Here is a 19308-nt window from a genome sequence, read left to right on the forward strand (position 1 = left end):
CTGTTTAGCCTGGCAGTTCTTCAGCTGAGTCCACTGTGGCCAACCGGCCCATTACCACTGTCTCATCACACCTTCATTTAATTCCAGCATAGAATATGATTCTTTTTTTCATAAAACCGAGGAGACAGATTTGGAATTTCAACTGACTCAAGTTGAAATAAGTTGAAATAAGAATTGCTTTTATAAATAATGGATTTAATTTTAAAAACTCAAAATTTTTCAAGCAGAAGATAAAAGAAAATTCCTCCAATGCTAATTTGTTTTCAGTGCTGACTTCCTTTAAACAGCTGCAAGTATCAAGAATAAAAATGAACCAACAATGTTTACATTTGCAAATGAAAGTACCCAGAGAAATAAGCAATGTGTTATCATGTCATCACTATTCCATCTATAATCTGATAGAAGGAATTGTGAAACCCACATTTTATTTTGCTTAAAAGAAGGGAACTAGACTGATCTTTCACAAACATCAATTTTAAATGCACTGATTTTTCTTTTGGTGTATAAAACATTTTCAAGCTCTGCTTTTTCAAAAATTGCTTAAATACAAAAGAGCTAACACAAACTGCTACAACTGACCAAATGTTTTATACACTGTTACTATGGTATCTTCCAAACCAATAAAAACAAGTTTCAAGTTAGGATTCTGAGAGTAGTGGGAAGTGTAAATTGAATCTGTGGATGTGAAGGATTTTAAATCAAAGAACTTTAACAGAATAATTATTTAATATATAGATTTTATAACAGATAAAGAGAAAATATTTTAACAATTACTTGATATCTCTTTCCTTTCAGGAAAAAAGGTCAATTTCTCCTTACAAATGAAGTATTACCTTACAATTAGGTAATTATAACAAAGGAAACAATTTGATATTCTACTTCTCAGTGAATCCCACATGGCCTTTCACTATTTCAAAAGTCACACAGCTAATGCATACTGAGGGAAGCACCTTTATGATGTTTGGCGTGACACCCCTGAAAAATCCCCTTTTTCCTTCTTTGTTATATATATCTTGAATGAGCTGAATCATAGAAGTTGTTCCTTTTTCTTCCAGTGCTACAAAGGAAAAAATCAATGTAATATAACACTTAATCTAAAGATAGTTCAGTGGTTAAAATGAGAATTTATAGAGGCTGAAATTACTTCAGAGTATGCCTCTCTCCCTACCTGTAGAATCGTCCTGTGCAGTCCAAACTGTAGTCTCTAGACACATGAAACTACACATTTAAATTAATTAAAACTAAGCAAAACCAGAAAATCAGTTTGTCAATTGCACTAACAACATTTCAAGTGATAACCTTGTGTCATTAATGGCTACCATACTGGATAGCACAAATAAAAAACTACATCACTGCAGAAAGCCCTCTTGGACAGCACTTGAAATTCTTTCACAAAGGACCCCAAAGGAGCATCTGGAATTGTGTATGACATACATAGTTTGATAGAGGGATAGACAGATCTTCACCTGAACTGCAATATAAATAAATAAACAAAAACTCACTAAAAAGAGGAGAAAAAGCATTTAAAAGAAGGTAACTTACCACACGACCCCTTGAATAGTTAACTCAGGATGACAATAGGATTATGTGGGGTTTCTTTTTCTTATCAAAAAGTGACACATGTATTTTCTTATAGTCTAAATTCCTAATATTTCACTTGAGAGAAACAAAAGAGATACCCTCTACTTAATATCTCTTGCTAAATGTACTAGAATACAAAATCACTGCATTCAGTTCCACAAGCGTATTAAGTTCCCGATGCAAACTATGATAAGAGCAGAACTAGGGGGAAATATGTGCATATTGAGCAAATGTTGACTCAATTTGAAGAAAGAAAAATCTTTTCTATTGTTCTGCATGGAACTGCCTAATTTGAAACTCTGTGGAAATCATCAGTAATTGAAGGAAATGTGAAGAGTTCCAAATAAAACATTGGAGAAGAAATAAAATCTAAAATTCACAAGACTCTGCAATAAAACAACAAATCCAAGATTCATGCTTTAAATATCAGAGAATTAGCTTTTGATTTATTTATTAATTCTACCATTTTTATTTTTGAAATCATTAATTTCTACTCATTTAAAACAATTTATTTTTAACTGTCTTAAGTTAGTTCTTACTACTGTTTCATTAAAATTATTTTAAATAACTTTTAAAACTTATGATTATTTCATTTATATAAAACTCACCTTGAGCCTGCATACGAGTTCTAATAAGGTTCAGAGGGAAGCTGGCCATCTGACCACAAGCATGAGACAGTGTACTACATCCCAGCAAAATCACTATTCCAGGGTCTAGAGAGCCTCTTGCGTGTTGTTCTAGCCAACGATTCTTCAAATGCTGGCAGAAAAAAAGAGTAGTAAATATCCTTTAACTACTGTGCAAGTCTAAGCACAGCACAGCAAGTCTAAGTAGAACAAAGTTCATTGCTCACTCAGTTTCAATAAACATTTTTGAGTAGCTTCTTGATTCAAGAATTATAAAGAGCATTTTCATCAACATCATCTCATTTAATCCCTACAGAAATTTGTTAATTTTATAAATTTTATAAATAAAGAAAGTAATTCAGAGACTAATGAATTATCAGGTCAGAAAGCTGAAAAATGATAAGTCAAGCTTGGTAACTTGATTTTAGTAACTGTTCTTTCCAAAATCTTCACAAAAAATTGTTCCTACTCTTCCTTGTATAGAGGAGGCATCTCTGGTGTCCTATTGGGCATCGGGTGCACAGATGTTTTCAAATTAATGATTCATACCATCTCAGTGTGAGTTCCCTGTTTGCTCTCTGTTCATGCTTTATTTTGTTTGGCTTGATTGTTTTGGTCTGTGAGGATATTCAAAGACCCAAGCAAAATCTGGAGATTCTCAGAGGGATTAACAGGACACTGCAGAGAAGACTGAATAATGCACTCTAAATTAACAAACCCATTTTTCTCAAATTTTAAGAATGATTCATCTTTCTAGATTTGCTTTTCTGTGAGTAAAAATGGCCAGAAAAGTTATATACAAATAACTGGTTGAAAATATCACTAAGTGTTTAAGAACTATTCATTAATTAAAGGATACAACTCCACCATTATATACTGGGACAATTACTATCAAATATATAATTTGACACTTTTGAAAAACTAAATTTCAAAATGTCCTTACTCAGTGTGCATTTATTACAGTTATGCAATAATAAAGAGAGAAATGTGTAATGGCACTCTGTTGCAACAGCAAAAAGAAATTTAACTGTAAAAATAAAAGAATGGAGGGAACCCAACGTAAGCAGGGACAAACAATTTAATACGATCATAGAAAAGAAAATAAATGTATGTATTGGCCATCTTTCACATAATGGTGGTACCACTTATCAGAAATAACCACTAGGCTTGTACCTAGAGAGATATTTTTCTTGTATTGAGAAAGAATTTTAAGTTAATCTAGTCACATACTCTCAATGTCCTTATAACCAAGGACATTGTTGGTTGGTATATATTCTTAGATATATTCTATATATTGTTATTTACATGGTATATATTGTTAAAGTGATCTACCTGAAGCAGATGAATAGTCATAAAATGAAATGACTGGCTGAAGTAAGGAGAGCAACCTACACTTCACTGGAAGGCTGTTTACACTATCGCTCTTGCCTCTCGCCCCACTTCCCCCCAATTACTACTCTCCTCAATTCTCATTTTCACAACTGTACAATATTATTTCAGTTTTCTTAGCTTTAACTGATATTACATCAGACTTTTCTAGGGAGCTAAAAATCCTGAATTCCAGACTTCTTCCAAGAACAATGAAATCAGAATATCCTAGGATATAGCCCAAGAATCTTATTTCTTAAATATCCACAGACAAATGATTCTAATATGTATATAGAGTTGAAAACAACTATTTTATCAGCACTGAGGTCCTTAATTATTTTTTCAGACCCGCCCCTCTTAACTATGACCTCTTAACTATTCTCTAGCTTTTATGTTACTTATCAGTTCAGTTCAGTTCAGTCGCTCAGTTGTGTCCAAATATTTGTGACCTCATGAACCGCAGCACACCAGGCTTCCCTGTCCATCACCAACTTCCAGAGTTCACCCAAAACCATGTCAATAGAGTCAGTGATGCCATCCAGCCATCTCATCCTCTGTCATCCCCTTCTCCTCCTGCCCCAAATCCCTCCCCGCATCAGGGTCTTTTCCAATGAGTCAACTCTTCGCATGAGGTGGCCAAAGTACTGGAGTTTCAGCTTCAACATCAGTCCTTCCAATGAACACCCAGAACTGATCTACTTTAGAACGGACTAGTTGGATCTCCTTGCAGTTCAAGGGACTCTCAAGAGTCTTCTCCAACACCACAGTTCAAAAGCATCAATTCTTCAGTGCTCAGCTTTCTTCACAGTCCAACTCTCACATCCATACATGACCACTGGAAAAACCATAGCCTTGACTAGATGGACCTTTGTTGGCAAGGTAATATCTCTGCTTATCAATATGCTATCTAGGTTGGTCATAACTTTTCTTTCAAGGAGTAAGCGTCTTTTAATTTCATGGCTGCAGTCACCATCTGCAGTGATTTTGGAGCCCCCAAAAATAAAGTCTGACACTGTTTCCACTGTTTCCCCATCTATTTGTCATGAAGTGATGGGACCAGATGCCATGATCTTCATTTTCTGAATGTTGAGTTTTAAGCCAACTTTTTCACTCTCCTCTTTCACTGTCATCAAGAGGCTCTTTAGTTCCTCTTCATTTTCTGCCGTAAGGGTGGTGTCATTTGCATATCTGAGGTGATTGAGATTTCTCCTGGCAATCTTGATTCCAGCTTGTGCTTCATCCAGCCCAGCGTTTCTCATGATGTACTCTGCATATACGTTAAATAAGCAGGGTGACAATATATAGCCTTGACAGACTCCTTTTCCTATTTGGAACCAGTCTGTTGTTCCATGTCCAGTTCTAACTATTGCTTCATGACCTGCATACAGGTTTCTCAAGAGGCAGGTTAGGTGGTCTGGTATTCCCTTCTCTTGAAGAATTTTCCACAATTTATTGTGATCCACACAGTCAAAGGCTTTGGCATAGTCAATAAAGCAGAAAGAGATGTTTTTCTGAAACTCTCTTGCTTTTTCAATGATCCAGCAGATGTTGGCAATTTGATCTCTGGTTCCTCTGCCTTTTCTAAAACCAGCTTGAACATCTGGAAGTTCACGGTTCACATATTGCTGAAGCCTGGCTTGGAGAATTTTGAGCATTACTTTATTAGCATGTGAGATGAGTTCAATTGTGCAGTAGTTTGAGCATTCTTTGGCATTGCCTTTCTTTGGGATTGGAATGAAAACTGACCTTTTCCAGTCCTGTGGCCACTGCTGAGTTTTCCAAATTTGCTGGCATATTGAGGGCAGCACTTTCACAGCATCATCTTTCAGGATTTGAAATAGCTCAACTGCAATGCCATCACCTCCACTAGCTTTGTTCATAGTGATGCTTTCTAAGGCCCCCTTGACTTCACATTCCAGGATGTCTGGCTCTAGGTGAGTGATCACATAATCATGATTATCTGGGTCATGAAGCTCTTTTTTGTACAGTTCTTCTGTGTATTCTTGCCACTTTTTCTTAATATTTTCTGCTTCTGTTAGGTCCATACCATTTCTGTCCTTTATCGAGCCCATCTTTGCATGAAATGTTCCCTTGGTATCTCTAATTTTCTTGAAGAGATCTCTAGTCTTTCCCATTGTGTTGTTCCCATTCTGCTGCATGGGCGCAGGAGGGCCAAGAGGAGCTACTCCACGTTCAAGGTCAGGAGGGGCAGCTGTGAGGAGATACCCCTCGTCCAAGGTAAGGAGCAGTGGCTGTGCTTTGCTGGAGCAGCAGTGAAGAGATACTCCACGTCCAAGGTAAGAGAAACCCAAGTAAGACGATAGGTGTTGCAAGAGGGCATCAAAGAGCAGACACACTGAAACCATAATCACAGAAAACTAGTCAATCTGATTACATGGACCAGAGCCTTGTCTAATTCAATGAAGCTAAGCCATGCTGTGTGGGGGCAACCTAAGACGGGAGGGTCATGGTGGAGAGGTCTGACAGGATGTGGTCCACTGGAGAAGGGAATGGAAAACCACTTCAGTATTCTGCCTTGAGAACCCCCATGAACAGTATGAAAAGGAAAAATGACAGGATACTGAAAGAGGAACTCCCCAGGTCAGTAGATGCCCAATATGCTACTGGAGATCAGTGGAGAAATAACTCCAGAAATGAATGAAGGGATGGAGCCAAAGCAAAAACAATACCCAGTTGTGGATGGGATTAGTGATAGAAGCAATACTGTAAAGAGCAATACTGCATAGGAACCTGGAATGTTAGGTCCATGAATCAAGGCAAATTGAAAGTGGTCAAACAGGAGATGGCAAGAGTGAATGTCAACATTCTAGGAATCAGAGAATTAAAAAGGACTGGAATGGGTGAATTTAACTCAGATCACCATTATATCTACTACTGTGGACAGGAATCCCTCAGAAGAAATGGAGTAGCCATCATAGTCAACAAAAGAGTCTGAAAAGCAGTACTTGGATGCAATTTGAAAAATGACAGAATGATCTCTGTTCGTTTCCAAGGCAAACCATTCAATATCATGGTAGTCCAAGCCTATGCCCCAACTAGTAACGTTGAAGAAGCTGAAGTTGAATGGTTCTATGAAGACCTACAAGACCTTTTAGAACTAACACCCAAAAAAGATGTCCTTTTCATTATAGGGGACTGGAATGCAAAAGTAGGAAGTCAAGAAACACCTGGAGTAACAAGCAAATTTGGCCTTGGAGTACAGAAAGAAGCAGGGCAAAGGCTAATAGAGTTTTGCCAAGAGAACACACTCGTCATAGCAAACACCCTCTTCAACAACACAATAGAAGACTCTATACATGGACATCACCAGATGGTCAACACCAAAATCAGATTGATTATATTCTTTGCAGCCAAAGATGGAGAAGCTCTATACAGTCAGCAAAAACAAGACCGGGAGTTGACTGTGGTTCAGATCATGAACTTTTTATTGCCAAATTCAAAGTTAAATTGAAAAAAGTGGGGAAAACCACTAGACCATTCAGGTATGATCTAAATCAAATCCCTTATGATTATACAGTGGAAGTGAGAAATAAATTTAAGGGACTAGATCTGATGATAGAGTGCCTGATGAACTATGGACGGAGGTTCGTGACATTGTACAGGAGACAGGGATCAAGACCATCCCCATGGAAAAGAAATGCAAAAAGCAAAATGGCTGTCTGAGGAGGCCTTACAAATAGCTGTGAAAGGAAGAGAAGTGAAAAGCAAAGGAGAAAAGGAAAGATATAAGCATCTGAATGCAGAGTTCCAAAGAACAGCAAGGAGAGATAAGAAAGTCTTCCTCAGCAATCAGTGTTACTTATAATTCACAGTAAATGTCAGATGTCAGCTTAATTCTTCTTCATAGAGGTGTTTCAAGTTTAAAGTAACTGGTGCAATAGAAAACTGTGAGACAATCATAAAGAGTAAATTCCCAGGTAAGAAAAATGAAGTGATAAGTTTAGAGTAGAATATTTAGAATTTGAGTAATCGCCACAAATAGCTCTGGAGTATAATCAGCTCAGTTTGGGGGTTTTATTGTTCTTTCTTTTTAAAATTAAACTATAGTTGAGTTATAATATTGTGTTAGTTTCAGGTGTACATCCGAGTTTTGTTTATATATAAATTTTCAGATTCTTTTCCACTAGATAAGATATACTGAATATAGTTCCCTGTGCCATACAGTAAATTCTTGTTTATCTATTTTATATACAGCAATGTGTATTTGCTAATTCTATGCTCCTAATTTGCAGCCACTTCCCCTTTGGTAATCAAATAAACCATATGTTTATTTTATGTGTCTCTGAGTCTGTTTCTGTTTTGTAAATTAAATCATTTATACTATTTTTTAGATTCCACATATAAGTGATCAAATTGCCAACATAAGTTGACAGAAAAAGCAAGAGATTCCAGAAAAACATCTACTTCTGCTTCATTGACTACACTAAAGCCTTTGACTGTGTGGAACACAACAAACTGTGGAAAATTCTTAAAGAGATGGAAATACCAGACCATCTTACCTGCCTCCTGAGAAATCCATATGCAGGTCAAGAAGCAACAGTTAGAACTGGACATGGAACAAAGGACTGGTTCCAAACTGAGAAAGGAGTATGTCAAGGCTGTATATTGTCACTCTGCTTATTTAACTTTTATGCAGAGTACCTCATGTGAAATTCTGGGCTGGATGAAGCATAAGCTGGATCAAGACTGCCAGGAGAAATATCAATAACCTCAGATATGCAGATTACACCACCCTAATGGTAGAAAGAAAATAAAGTTTTTCACTGTTTCCATTGTTTCCCCATCTATTTGGCATTAAGAGATGGGACCAGATGCCATGAAGTGATGGGACCGGATGCCTTGATCTTAGTTTTTTGATTGTTGAGTTTTAAGCCAGCTTTTTCACTCTCCCTTTCACTTTCATCAAGAAAATCTTTAGTTCCTCTTCTTTGGAAAAGTGTCTCTTTAGGACTTCTGTCCATTTTTTGGTTGAGTTGTTTGTTGTTGTTTTTCTTTTCTTTTTTGATACTGAGGTATTTTTACCTTTTAGAAATTACGCCTTTGTCAGTTGCATTGTTTGCAAATATTTTCTCTCATTCGGTAGGATGTACTTTCATTTTGTTTACAGTTTCCTTTTCTGTGCAAAAGTATTTCCCATTTGCTTATTTTTGCTTTAATTTCTTCTGTCTTAGGAGACTCATTTAAGAAAACATTGGTACAGGAAGGGAAATAAGATGGTGGAATAGAAGGACTTGAGCTCACCTTCTCTTAGGAAAACATCAAAATCACAACTAACTACTAAAGAACCATAGATAAAATATTCACACTACTAGATAAAAGATCAACAAGGACCTAATGTATAGCACAGGGAATTCTACTGGGAAAAGAATTGAAAAAGAAGGGGTATGGGTAAATGTATAATTGAATCACTTTGATGTACACCAGAAACCAACACATTATAAATCAACAAACCTACAATATAAAATTAAAAAAGTTTAAAGCAAAATATTGGTATGATTTATGTCCAAGAATGTTTTGCTATGTCCTCTTCTATGAGTTTTATGGGCTCATGTATTATATCTAACTCTTTAGGCCACTTTGGTTTATTTTTGTGTATGCTGTGAGCAAGTGTCCTAACTTCACTGATTTACATGAGGCTGTCCAGCTTTGCCAACAAGACTTGCTGAAGAGGCTGTATTTTCTCCATTGTATATTTCTTTCTTCTTTGTCAAGAAGAAAGGTGATCACAGGTGTGTGTGTTTATTTCTGGGCTCTCTACTGTTCAACTGATCTAGATATATATGTTTTTGTGCTAACGACACACTTTTTGGTTACTGTAAATTTTGTAATATTGTCTGAAATCTAGGAGGGTTATGCCTCCACTTTATTCTTTTTCTTCAGTATTGCTTATGCAATTATGAGCCTTTTCTGTTCCATATAAATTTTAGTATTATTTGTTCTAGTTCTGTGAAAAATGTCATGTGTAATTTGATAGGGATTGCATTAAATCTGTAGATAGCATTGTGTACTATGACCAATTTAACAACGTTGATTTTTCCAATCCAAGATATCTTTCCAGTTTTTAAATCATCTTCAGCTTCCTTTATCAATAATTTATATTTCTCAGTGTACAGGTCTTTCACCTCCTTGGTTAGGTTTATTTCTAGGGTTTTTTGACCCCAATTTTAAATAGGAAATTTTTTAACTTTCTTTTTGTAATATTTCATTGTTAGTGTAAAGAAATTCAATGATTTCTGAGTGTTAATCTTGTACCTGCTACCTTGCTGAATTAATCATTTCTAGTAGTTTTTGTGTGGAGTCTTTAGGGTTTTCTATATAGAGTATCCCATCATTTGCATATAATGACAATTTTACCTTTTCCCTTCCAATTTCCATATCTTTTAGGTGTTTGTTTTTTGTTGTTTGATTGCTGTGACTAGGATTTCTAATACCATGTTGAATAGAAATGGTGAGAGTGGGCAATCCTTTTTTTGTTTCGGAATTTAGAAAGAAGGCTTTTATAATAGCTTTCACTGTTGAGTATTATCTTGCTGTGGGTTTGTCATAAATATTCCCTCTATACCCTTTTGGTGAGAGATGCTATCATGAATGGATGTTGAATTTTATCAAATGCTTTTTCTTCATTTATTGAGATGATCATGTGTTTTTCATCTTTTCTTTTGTTGATGTGCTGTATCACACTGATTGATTTGTGTATGCTGAACCATCTGTCTGATCCAGGGATGGATCCAACTTGGTTGTGGTGTGTGATCTTTTTTCTGTGTTGCCAGGTTTGCAACAAAATGTGTTTGGATTTGTAACAAAAATGTGTTGAGCATTTTTGTATCTATATTCATCAAAGACACTGGCTTGCAATTTTCTTTTTTTGTAGTATGTTTGATTTTGCTATCAAGGTGACGGTGGCTTCACAGAAAGGTCTTCCTTTATTATTACCAAAAACTAATTCAAACAAAAAAGCACAAAACAAAAATTTATTACTAGACTAGCAGACAACTAACATATAAAAAGAAAAGCCAAATAAAACAATTCAGTTCACTTCTTGGTTGGAAGCTATTTCATCAAAAGTCATTTATAGCCAGATTTTTAGAATAAAAACTAGTATTGAATCAAATTTTCAGGTCTAACACAAAACATCATGTTATAAGAATAAGCTTACCTCATAAACACAAAGATCTATGCCTGCATAAGGTATAATTCCTAGCAAGTTAGGAATATAACCTTTGAAAAAGGCTCTAGCACCTTCTTGCTTCAGAAGCTGCTTGCCACAGTCAATAATCCCTGAGTACTGTCCAGTTTTACCTACAGCCAGCCTGGTCTTTATAACCTAAATGTGAAAGAATACAATATAAATATACTGATCAGATTCACTCAACTTACCTAGCAATCGATTAAACTGTATTAGGTCATGATGTTTGCTAATTATCATAGAAATAAAAAAGGAAAGCAATCTCAAATATAATTTTAACTTTTTGTTAACTCTTAATTATAAACAACTGTTACAGTACAGAGGTTTTTAAAAATTACTTAAACAGGAAAATATAATTAAGCATTTGTGGCTTTAATTGATATACTCACTCAAACACCTTTCATGTGCTATAAGGAAACATATTCTAAATCAAACCAACTGAGATAACATTATTGATTTAAGGTAAAGCAGTAACATTTTCTAGGCAAGAATACTGAAGGTGGTAGTCATTCCCTTCTCCAGGGGATCTTCCCGACCCAGGGATCGAACCTTGTCTCCCGCATTGCACACAGATTGTTTATTGTCTGAGCTACCAGGGAAGCCCAAAATAAAGCAGCTATAGTCAAAATTCAAGTTTTATAAAAGTATATGGTCATGGTAAACTGAACAACAAGTATGGAAAACACATTCTATAATATGCTAAAAATACATACTCTGGGAACTATGGTTAAAAATAGGGTCTATAAACTAATTTAATATAACTTGGGTTCATTTTGTGCTCATAAAGTAATAACATAACATGGGTTATGAAAACAATATAGCCTCTTATAGGCTGTCTGTGATCCATCTTCCTATGTTTAGTGTAATTCTTCTGATAGAACTTCACTTATTGTCCTTTTAATTGCTATTAATCTAATTTAAGGGAGTTTCAGATACACTTCTTGAAGAAGGAAATGGCAACCACTCCAGTACTCTTGCCTGGAGAATCCCATGGACAGAGGAGCCTGGCCAGCTCTGGCCCATAGGGTTGCAAAGAGTCAGACACAGCTGAAGTGACTTAACATGCACACACACAGATATACTTGGAGAAATGGCCCTCTAAAATATCCAAGACAAGAAAAACACAAACTTTGTCTTGACTGGGCAACTGTATGTCTTGATGGAGCTTCTTCTGAGTAGTCAGTTGGAAGCCCTCTGTATGAACTTCTCTGTAGGACCCAACACTTTGGATAATCCCATTCTTAAAACTCTTTGCCTTCTCCAGGGCAGTGCACTCTCTTCTTACCCAAGTAAATTTTTTCTGTCTGCTTCCCTGGCACGTTTTTTGCTCCTTTCATTCTCTAAACTAAGATTTTCTCAAAAGTTAAAAATAAAATTATGACTTATTTCTAACCAATTTGAAGGCTTTAACTAACACTTCTTCACAGATGACACATCAAGACTTGAAATCTCTCAAATCTTAGTATTATATTTGCAACTGCCTGTAGAAAATCATAACTCAGTTGCCCACCAATAACTCAAATACAGGCAAACCTGAACTCATCATCTTTCAGAGTCTGGCTCACTTCCTCCGTTCTGTACCTCTGTTAGAGACCTAACTCAGACATAACTCTCCTAAACATTTGGGCACAGAACCCAGACAGAACTTTGCCATCTTCCTTTCCCTTTCTTCTATTTTCCATTTCTCAAGTGATCGGTTCTTATGACTGTTCTAATGTGAGTCAATTTCTCCTAGTCAGTATCATATGTCAAGTCCTTATTGTCACTTCTCTGAATGATAGCAACATCTTGTATCTAGTCATCTCATTTCTCTAGTCTCTGCTCCTCTAAAAAACTTTACCAGGATTATACTTCAAGCTCAAAAGTCTTTAACGGCTCTTATTTTTTAAGAAATTAAAACTAAATTTCTTAAGTTGCATTGATAAGCCATTCTGATCTGGTCCCAGCCCATTATTTATAGTATTATCCTACCTACACCTGAATATCTGCTCTTAACCCCTATTCCTTTGCTCAAGTTGTTATTTACACTTAAAATCCACTTCCTCATCATCTCCAAACATCGAAATTCTAAGTCAAACTCACACATTCAACTCATGTCCTTCATGAAATTCATTAACTGGGATAATATCTCCCTTCTGAATTTTTGTAATACTTGGTATTGATCTCCCTTCTAGAATTTATATTTATATTTGGACCCACTCCAGTATTCTGTGCTGGAGAATTCCATGGACTGTATAGTTCTTGGGGTTGCAAAGAGTTGGACACGACTAAGCAACTTCCACTTTCACTTTTCATCATTACTGATGTACATATTCTATCTCCCCTTCCGGACTATAATAAGCTCCATGACCAAAATGCCTGTCTGATTCAACTCTGGATCCAGAGAAGTACTTTAAAGTTTGTGGTTGTTCAATACAAATTTGATTTTATTAATGAATAAGTGATTCTATCAATTAATTGGAGAAATCAAATTATTTATCTTCTTAGTTCCCTGGCGGCTCAGAGGGTAAAGCGTCTGCCTGCAATGCAGACGACCTGGGTTCAATCCCTGGGTCAGGAAGATCCCCTGGAGAAGGAAATGGCAACCCACTCCAGTACTCTTGCCTGGAAAATCCCATGGACAGAGAAGCCTAGTAGTCTACAGTCCATGGGATTGACAAAGAGTCAGGCACGACTGAGCGACTTCATTTTCACTTTCACAGTACAATACTAATTTTATCCTAAACCAAAAAAGACTGGGCAACTGACAGTTACTAAGGGCAACTGACACTTCATGTGAGACACATCTTATAGCTATAATGCTATTTATTGCATAAAATACTGATCTGTGATTCACTTATTTTTTTAATTAAAGTTTTCATTAAAAACATCCCTTTAGTTAAAATTTTATAATAGTACATACCTCCATAGGGTAAATACAGGTCTGTGCAGTTGCACCAGCCAATGAACCAGATATAAGTCTTTCAATAATTCCTATTTTAGCACCATCAGAACTAAGCCATTTCTTATACTGTATAAATAAAAATATTAAAATGTATAAAATTACTGAAATGGAATATACATTGTTTCTTTGTTTATAACATTAATATTAGTAACAATTATTTGAAAAAGTATTTCAGACACCCAACATTAGAATATCTAGTGGAATATCTAGTAGAACATCTGATTTTAATTTTATGCAATTAATTGTCTGAGATAATAAGTAAGACCCCTCTATTTTGGCCTCCTTTTCCTCTTTTATTCTGCAGAATAAGTTAGCTATTCATGAATTCAGTATTTCATAAAAGGCATGCAAATAACACAAAGGAACTGTATTCTCTTACCTCTTTTTAGCCCCACCCCTTACACATGGAACATACTTCATATTTTTGGATAGTAGATAATCAGGAATAGTAACTTTATGTGAGAGGTTTTTTGTTACAAAGAACAACAGTTTCCTGTTGTTACCTTAATAACAGAGAGATTATTGAATTACATGTGGAAATGAGGAAAACAGAAATATCAGTGTAAAGGTCAGGCTTCACAGGGACTAAACTAAGTTTCATGAAATTGAAACTGGAAAGTCATTCAAGATCCAAGATAACCTCAGCAAGCAGATTATCTTGTTACTTCCTAAGCAAAATGTTTTTCCATTTGCCTCTTCTGATGATCTTTCATCAATATGATTCAGCCACTCTCTAGGAACTAACTCTCTGGTCCTCAAATCAGTAACTCTCCATCAGAAAGTGTGATGGTTCACTTAACATGTTAGAGACTGCTATCTGTTCCCATGCGTGTGTGCTAAGTCACTTCAGTCGTGTCTGACCCTGTGACCCTATGGACTCTAGCCTGCCAGGCTTCTCTGTCTATGGGATTCTCCAGGCAAGAATACTGGAGTGGGTTGTTGTTTCCTCCTAGAGGGTATCTTTCTGACCCAGGGATTGAACCTGCATCTTTTACGTCTCCTTCATCGGCAGGTGGGTTCTTTACCACTAGCACCACCTGGGAACCCTAGTACTATCTATTCCTAGTCTTATTTGTTCCCAATACCCTTTATCTTTTTCTTCCATTTAGTGTAACACAGCTGACTCAGCTACGAACTACATTTTCCTCTTCTTCCTTGCAATAGACTGTATGTTTAAATGATTAATTTTGGCTAATGAGATGTGAGGGGAAGTTAAATATGGAAATTCTGAGACATCTCCTTAAACTAAACTATCCTAAACTCCTTTTACCTACACCTGGGAAAGGCAAAGACGGGTGAAGCCTTGGAACACATATATTGAAGATGGCAGAGTTGTACAGCTAGCCCCAGACCACATGCTTCTATCTTACTTAAGCTATTGTATTTTGAACTCCCTTTGTTAAAACATCTTAGAAAGACCCCTAAAGAGTACAAAAATTGGTTACTAGATGAATGGTGATGCCATAACTAAAACCTAAAATATGTGGCAATGGCTTTATTATTAAGATACAGATGTTACAGTCTAAGAAGGTGATGATCTTTTTAATGCTCTGTGGAAATGCTTGATAAAATTACCTCCTATGATAACTTAGAAGGAAGACTATGTGCTTTTTGAGCCTGAAGTTACAGGAAAACTAACTGTAAAACCTCAGAATGCTGGACAGTACTGCCTGTTCCTTGATGCTTTTAGCAAGATCTGTGAGACAGGCATTCTCTCTGCCTATCTGCCTTAAGGCCTTCTCAAAAGCTAGTTTGTAAGCACAGTTGGAAGGAAATAGAGCTCTGCAAAGGGAGTTGTCACTGCCTGACTTAATAGTCAAGAAATGTGGAACATCCAAGTAGGGAAAGTTACCAGCACAGAAGCTGGTAATGAGATTGTCCTAAAGAACTTATCTACAAAAATCACATCAAGGGTGTTGTCATCTGTCAGGCTATTATTTCAGTTAACATCAACATAGCATACTATAAAAAATGACAAAGAGAAGGAATGACTGAGCATAGGAACTGGAAAATAAAATATCAGGAAAAATATTTTGGGGTCTGTTACTTTGCATGGTACCAACTGGAAACAGACAGACAAGAACTATACGAAGTTTTGAAAGAACTATATTGCTAGAAAGCCCATGATCATAGCCTATAAAATTCTGTATTTTTATTGATCTCTAATGCAACTCTGAGGCCCTCAAACATAAGCAGGCAGATAGCTGGACATGACAGACATTTCCAGAAGCCTCCATCATATCTGGACAATTCTGTATAGACTCACAGGCGAATGATTGTCTGAGGAGGCTTTACAAATATCTGAGAAAAGATGAGAAGACAAGGGCAAAGGAGAAAAGGAAAGATATACCCATCTGAATGCAGAGTTCCAAAGAATAGCAAGTAAAGAAAAGAAAGCCTTCTTAAGTGAACAATGCAAAGAAATAGAGGAAAACAACAGAATGGGGAAGACTAGAGATCTCTTCAAGAAAATTAGAGATATAAAGGAAACATTTATGCAAAGATGGGTGCAATAAAGGACAGGAATAGTATGGATCTAACAGAAGCAGAAGATACTAAGAAGAGGCGGCAAGAATACACAGAAGAACTATACAAAAAAGATCTTAATGACCCAGATAACCACGATGGTGTGATCACTCATCTGGAGCCAGACATACTGGGTGCGAAGTCAAGTTGGCCTTAGGAAGCATCACTACAAACAAAACTAGAGGAGGTGATGGAATTCCATGTGAGCTATTTCAAATCCTAAAAGATGATGCTGTGAAAGTGCTGCATTTGGAAAACTCAACGATGGCCACAGAACTGGAAAAGGTCAGTTTTCATTCCAATCCCAAAGAAGGGCAATGCCAAACAATGTTCAAACTACTGCACAATTGCATTCATTTCACATGCTAGCAAGGTAATGCTCAAAATCCTTCAAGCTAGGCTTCAACAGTACATGAACCAAGAACTTCTAGATGTATGAGCTGGATTTAGAAAAGGCAGAGGAGCCAGAGATCAAATTACCAACATCCGTTGGATCACAGAAAAAGCTAGAGAATTCAAAAACAAAAACATCTATTTCTGCTTCACTGACTATGCTAAAGCCTCTGTGTAGCTCACAACACGTTGTGAAAAATTATTAAAGAGATGGGAATAGCAGACCACCTTACTGTTTTCTGAGAAATCTGAGGTCAAGAAGCAACAGAATAAAACATGTAGCAACAGACCGGTTCAAAATTGGGAAAGGAATATGTCAAGGCTGTATATTGTCATCCAGCTTATTTAACTTCTGTTCAGAATACACCATGCAGAATGCTGGGCTGGATGAAGCACAAGCTGGAATCAAGATTGCTGGGAGAAATATCAATAACCTCAGATATGCAGATGACACCACCCTAATGGCAGAAAGTGAAGACAAACTAAAAAGCCTCTTGATGAAGGTGAAAGAGGAGAGTGAAAAGCTGGCTTAAAACTCAACATTCAAAAAACTAAGATCATGGCATCCAGTTCCATTACTTCATGGCAAATAGATGGGCAAACAATGGAAACTTGTTTTGGGGAGGCTCCAAAATCACGTGGATGGCGACTGCAGCCATGAAATTAAAAGACACTAGCTCCTTGGAAGAAAAGCTATGACAATGTATTAAAAAGCAGAGACATTACTTTGCAGCAAAGGTCCATCTAGTCAAAGATATGGTTTTTCCAGGAGTCATGTATGGATGTGAGAGCTGGACCATAAAGAAGGCTGAGCATTGAAGAACTGATGCTTTAGAACTGTGGTGTTGGAGAAGACTCTTGAGAGTCCCTTGGACTGCAAAGAGATCAAACCAGTCAATCCTAAAGGAAATCAGTCCTGAATATTCACTGGAAGGACTAATGCTAAAGCTGAAGCTCCTAACATTGGCTACCTGAGGCAAAGAGCTTACTCATTAGAAAAGACCCTGATGCTGGGAAAGAGGAGGAGACAACAGAGGACAAGTTGGTTGGATGGCATCACCAACTCAATGGACATGAGTTTGGACAAACTCTGTGAGATGGTGAAGAACAGGGAAGCCTGGCATGCTGCAGACCATGAGGTTGCAAAGAGTTGGACACGACTGAGTGACTGAACAACAGCAACAGTGGCAGAATCCCATCTAAAGAAAAAGCCTCTCATCTCTCTGTTTTCCTGCCTTAGGGCCTTCTGAAAAGCTATGGGAGCCTGTTGAACCTAGAAGTCTGGAAAGTTAAAGTCCTAAGATCATTCTTCAAATAAATGGGGATAGGAACTGGTAAGGGCTTCCCTTGTGGCTCAGCAGTAACGAACTCACATGCCAATGAAGGAGACACGGCTTCCATCCTTGGGGTCTGGAACAGCCCCTGGAGAAGGAAAAGGCAACCCACTCTAGTATTCTTGCCTGGGAAATCCCATGGACAGAGGGGTCTGGCAGGCATCATGTAGTTCATGGGGTTGCAGAGTTGGTCACAACTTAGCAATTGAACAACAAGAAATTGGTAGATAAATGCCTTAGCTCCTCTCCTCAGACAGATAATCCTGGGGACTACTCTGTCCACTTCTTACAAGTTCTGGCAGAATCAAGTCCCTACCACCTACAGCTGAACCCTCATTTATGTACACTTACACTGGCTTTTCTTCCTTCTGTGTCTTACTGCATCAGTCCTTCCAATGAATTCCAATTCACCTCTGGGTGAATCCAAACCTAAACATTTGGTACCACTTCAAAAGTGGTTCTATCTACCAATTAAAGACTGTCAGAGTGGATCAAAAACCAAAATCCAAATGTATGTTGGCTACAAGAAATCAACTTTAAAGACACATATGTTAAATGCAAATGAGTGGAGAAAAATATACCATGCTAACAGTAATCAAAATAAAGTGGGAGTAGTGATATTAATTTCAGATAGAGCTGACTTTAGAGCAAGGAAAGTTATCAGGGATAAAGATAAAGGGGTCAACTCTACAAAATGACATATTAGTCCTTAAATAATAGTCCTGATAGAACTGCAAAGAGAAATAGATGCATGTATTATAATAGTTGGAGATTTCAACATCTTCTATTAGAAATGGACATTTCCAGTGGACAGAATATCAGTAATAACATAGCTGAACTAAATAACACCATTACTAAACTGGAAATAACAGACATCCACTGACTACTTCATCCAACAACAGCAGACTACACATTTTTCTCAAGAACACATGGAACACTCACCAAGACAGACCATATTTTGGACCATAAAACAGACCTTAACAAATTTAAAAGAATAGAACTCAAACAATGTCTGCTTCTCAGACCACAAAGGAATTAAACTAGAAATGAATGATAGAAAAATAATTGGAAAATACCAAAATATGTGGTGATTAAACAAAATGCTTCTTTTAAGTAACACACTGGTCAAAGAAGAAATCTCAAGAGAAATTTTAAAATATTTTAACTAAATGAAAATAAAAACACTATCAAAATTAGTGGGAAGCAGTACTTAAGGGGAAGTTTACAGTTTTGGATGTATACATTAGAAGAAAGATGAAAATGAATAAGTGTCCACCTTAGGAAAATAGAAAAAGAAGAGCAAATCAAGCCAAGGGTAAGCAGAAGAAA

The 19308-nt window shown here is 36.7% G+C and overlaps 1 protein-coding gene across 2 annotated transcripts in view; it reads right to left on the reverse strand.

Annotated features, from left to right (window-relative positions):
• Nucleotides 1-875: 875 nt before the first annotated feature.
• Nucleotides 876-19308, reverse strand: part of LOC101121385 (mitochondrial adenyl nucleotide antiporter SLC25A24-like) — an 83928-nt gene continuing 65495 nt past the window's right edge. For both annotated transcript variants that reach the window (XM_042251698.1, XM_042251693.1), the window contains 4 exons: nt 13685-13792; nt 10753-10920; nt 2190-2340; nt 876-1057 (listed from right to left, as the gene is read on the reverse strand). In XM_042251698.1, coding sequence (XP_042107632.1) covers nt 876-1057; nt 2190-2340; nt 10753-10920; nt 13685-13792 — 609 coding nt within the window. The remainder of the gene's footprint in view (nt 1058-2189; nt 2341-10752; nt 10921-13684; nt 13793-19308) is intronic.

Source organism: Ovis aries, chromosome 1 (genome assembly GCF_016772045.2).
Source record: "Ovis aries strain OAR_USU_Benz2616 breed Rambouillet chromosome 1, ARS-UI_Ramb_v3.0, whole genome shotgun sequence".
Taxonomy (NCBI): Eukaryota; Metazoa; Chordata; class Mammalia; order Artiodactyla; family Bovidae; genus Ovis; species Ovis aries.